The sequence below is a fragment of the Morone saxatilis genome, unplaced genomic scaffold (assembly GCF_004916995.1).
Source record: "Morone saxatilis isolate NCDOM2014 unplaced genomic scaffold, NCSU_SB_2.0 Contig23, whole genome shotgun sequence".
NCBI lineage: Eukaryota > Metazoa > Chordata > Actinopteri > Moronidae > Morone > Morone saxatilis.
This window is the reverse complement of record NW_023339796.1, coordinates 21,332,789-21,336,188: the sequence shown is the minus strand read 5'-3', so window position 1 is coordinate 21,336,188 and position 3,400 is coordinate 21,332,789. Positions and strand designations below refer to the sequence as shown.

Here is a 3,400-nt window from a genome sequence, read left to right as displayed (position 1 = left end):
GTTAATCAGTGAGCTTCAGAGGTGTTGATATTCTTACTTTTTCATTTTGGACAGAACCGGCCTGTTGAGTCTAGCTCCATCTTCACTCATTTCAGTTTCGCTGTTTTCCTCACTAGACTAGTGTTTGCACCAAATGATTGTAAATCCAGACACAGGTTTAGAAGATTTAAGGTGTTGTTGAATCCTTATCAGATGATCTGAATTACTGTTTTAGAATGACCTGATTTTATCTGCAGAACATGTGTAACAATCTGTGTATTGATTTTAATAACTAAATCTATAACAGATGGCAAGTTTTTCTCTCAACCACCCACAAAAGAAACAACAGCGAAATACACGTGTTTGTGAAGTCTCAGTCTCACCTTAAACCTTGTACATTTTAATTGGAAACAGCATGTTCTCCAATTGCTCTCGGAGCCATCGAAGTTTAGCATGATGTAGGATTCTGGTAAAAGGGGGCTGACGATGAAGACAAAGCAATGCAAGCAAAGAGAAAATGAAGAGCAGAACTTAAACAAAAAGCTGTTTACTTTTTTCCAGGTGTGATCCGGACAGCCTTGGGACCTGGTGACATGGACCGCGAGCAGAGGGAACACTACCAGGTGGTGATCGAAGCCAAAGACATGGCTGGACAGAGAGGAGGGCTCACTGGAACGACCGTGGTTAACATCACCCTCACAGATGTCAACGACAACCCTCCCCGCTTCACTCAGAGTAAGATAATAGCACCGCAGGACAGACTGCATGCAAATGATGAAACACTGAGTCACACACACGCATTAATTAGAGTTCAGAAGCAGAAAAGGGCACGATAACTGTAATGCTTTTCTATACCTCATTAAATGTGAACAATTTACTCACCAGAATCAAATGCATGTAAGGTAAAGTTTCAGTTAGCATATGCTGTTGAACACTTAAATTGAACACTTCCATGGCTGCAGAAGGAACAGGCAAAATACAAAGTCACAGAATTACTGAAATGTCAGAGTTTATATCCACAAATCAAATGTCCCCTCAGGAATCAATACAGTGTTGCATTTAAATGGCAGCACATCATGCTACGTTATATTAAAAATTAGCACTAGAGACAAAGCCACAAAAACTCTGAACATGCAAGAGGACATCTCTGAAAACATTATACGTCTCACCATTTAATGAGAAAAAATACGATTTCTATGGATTTTACAAGGGTGCGAAATGTGCAGACACTAATGGAAACCTTGGCTATTGAATGAGGAGCGACTGCTGGTTTTAATTAAGTGCATGTGTCACTTATTTACTACTTATGCAAGTGGATGAAACATTGCTAAGATGATGAGGGGATTTCCCATTGCTGATTTCATTGATTCAGAACTTTTCAGATTCTGACAGCAGTCATCTTAGTTCAAGTTGAAATGGAATCAGCCGCTTTGCTGTAAAAAAAACATAAACAGAATGACACTTTGAATGGCATTGGAGATATGGAAAATTGTAACACAAGGATAGCAGCCTCCAAAGTTTGGGAAGCTCTGGACTTGACAGTTTGGAAAAGGAAACCAAAAGCAAGGCACAGGCTGTCGCATGGCGCTCAAAGCACCATGCATCATGTGGACCCCCAATCTGCCAGGAGGAGTACCCAAACTGCAAAGTGGCAGGAGAGAGGAAAGATGAGAGACAGAGAATCCAAGAGACAGTGGGGCATCCAAGGCAAGATGGCTATGGTTCGGACAAACCAGTGGTTGATGGCCAGTTCCAGAAAGAGATCCAAAGGATGTTCCAAAGGGCATCAGCAGTGAGAAGGTTAAGGAGCAGGGTTACAGTAAGGGGTCACAGGTTAGCGACAATCAAATGTTGGAGGATGTTGCTCAAACAAACCTCTTGGAAATGCTACATGAGTTTAAGCTGAAAGTTGCTACTAACTGCTGACTTCAGCTCACAATTAACTGCTCACATCACTGCTATGGTAAAATATTCTGGATTACACGTATGAGGCCACCAATTGCTGCACTACAGCCATAGCAGTAGACTTAATGAAGTTTCTAACAAACTCCATACCTCATCCTGTCCATCACAGCAGGAGCACTGTTCACTCCCAGCATGTTGATCCATTCAAAGTCCAGCTCTCTCTGCCAGAGAAATGAAACACTTCTTCTCTGGAAAATTATTTCACCAGCCGTGTGTGTCCTTCCAGGGGAATTAGTCTGCGTAACATTAATTCTTCCCGAAAGCCTTTTAAATTAATGAAACTTAATTAATCTTTAATCACAAGACCAATCTCACTGTAAACATGTGGGCTTTGTACCAAGAAGCACAAACTGTCAAGAACCCTGCTGTAGTGTTAGTTGGGGAGAGACAGACTGTGGGTTCAACAATAATAATGTGTTCTCCAAATTTGGCTTCAAATTATAGTTGGGTTCAAGGCTGCAGCTTATGGTTATTTTGATTATTGATTCCTCTTTTAGATTGTTTTCTAAATAATCAGTTAATCGTTTACACTATAAGATGTCAGGGAGTGATTTTTGATTCCACCAACAAAGTTGCGTCTCCACGTTCTACCACTATACAAAAATGAAGCCAAAAATTCCGGATACAGCATGGCCAACTTTCTGAATTGGGGAGCAGGTCTGCGCAGGTAGTGTCTGGGTTTGGCACTGGTGGTATTACACCCACCCATTATGCAGATCAGCTGTAAAAAAACTTTTTCATTGATGTGAAACCCCTTTTAACAAGCTTCAAACAACTAATCTCAAACCAAACTGAACACTGTATCTCATCATTTCATTTCATTTTTTGTCGTCAAACTGACTCGTTTGAGACCTTTGTCCAAAGCTATTTGATATGCAGAACTATCAAAATTGCTGTTGAATTATTTTCTAATGATAAACAAAACAAGTAATAGACAAAACATTTTAGCACTATGCTGGTTAAAAATGCGTTACCTGAGAACATGAATTGGACAGTGTTTTAACAAGGCTTAACACTCTTATGTTAAATAAAATGACTTTTGTCTTCCCTTTGCCTGTGTGAGAGTGACTCTTCCTGTTAGGACTATAGAGAGCTTTGGGCTACTAATTTTGGCACTGATTGCCATAGCAACAGATCCACTGTGTCCAGTGCTAATACATATATAAGTTTTATAGGTCGAGAATAGTTCATTAACTAAAACTGGTGTAAAGAGTGAGAGCAAGTAAGCCTGTCTAATTTTGCCATCTAATGTTATAATTGGATTGGATAATAATTGGAACTAAATCTTTCTAAATGTCAGGTAATTATTGGACATAGTAGCATTACTCAGTGCTGTGATGTGAGCCACAGCTAATCTAATGATGCAGATATGACGCTGCACAGACAGTAGGGCCAATTGTGAATATAATGTTAACAGAATCAGAAATGTCAAGTACAGTGGGAGCAATAATTATTT

The 3,400-nt window shown here is 39.9% G+C and overlaps 1 protein-coding gene across 1 annotated transcript in view; it reads left to right on the top strand.

Annotated features, from left to right (window-relative positions):
• The window catches only part of LOC118334938 (cadherin-6-like), a 90,353-nt gene that overhangs the window by 50,921 nt on the left and 36,032 nt on the right, over window positions 1-3,400 (top strand). Inside the window, exon 5 of the mRNA XM_035671041.1 lies at window positions 541-714. Within this exon, the coding sequence (XP_035526934.1) occupies window positions 541-714 (174 nt within the window). The remainder of the gene's footprint in view (window positions 1-540; window positions 715-3,400) is intronic.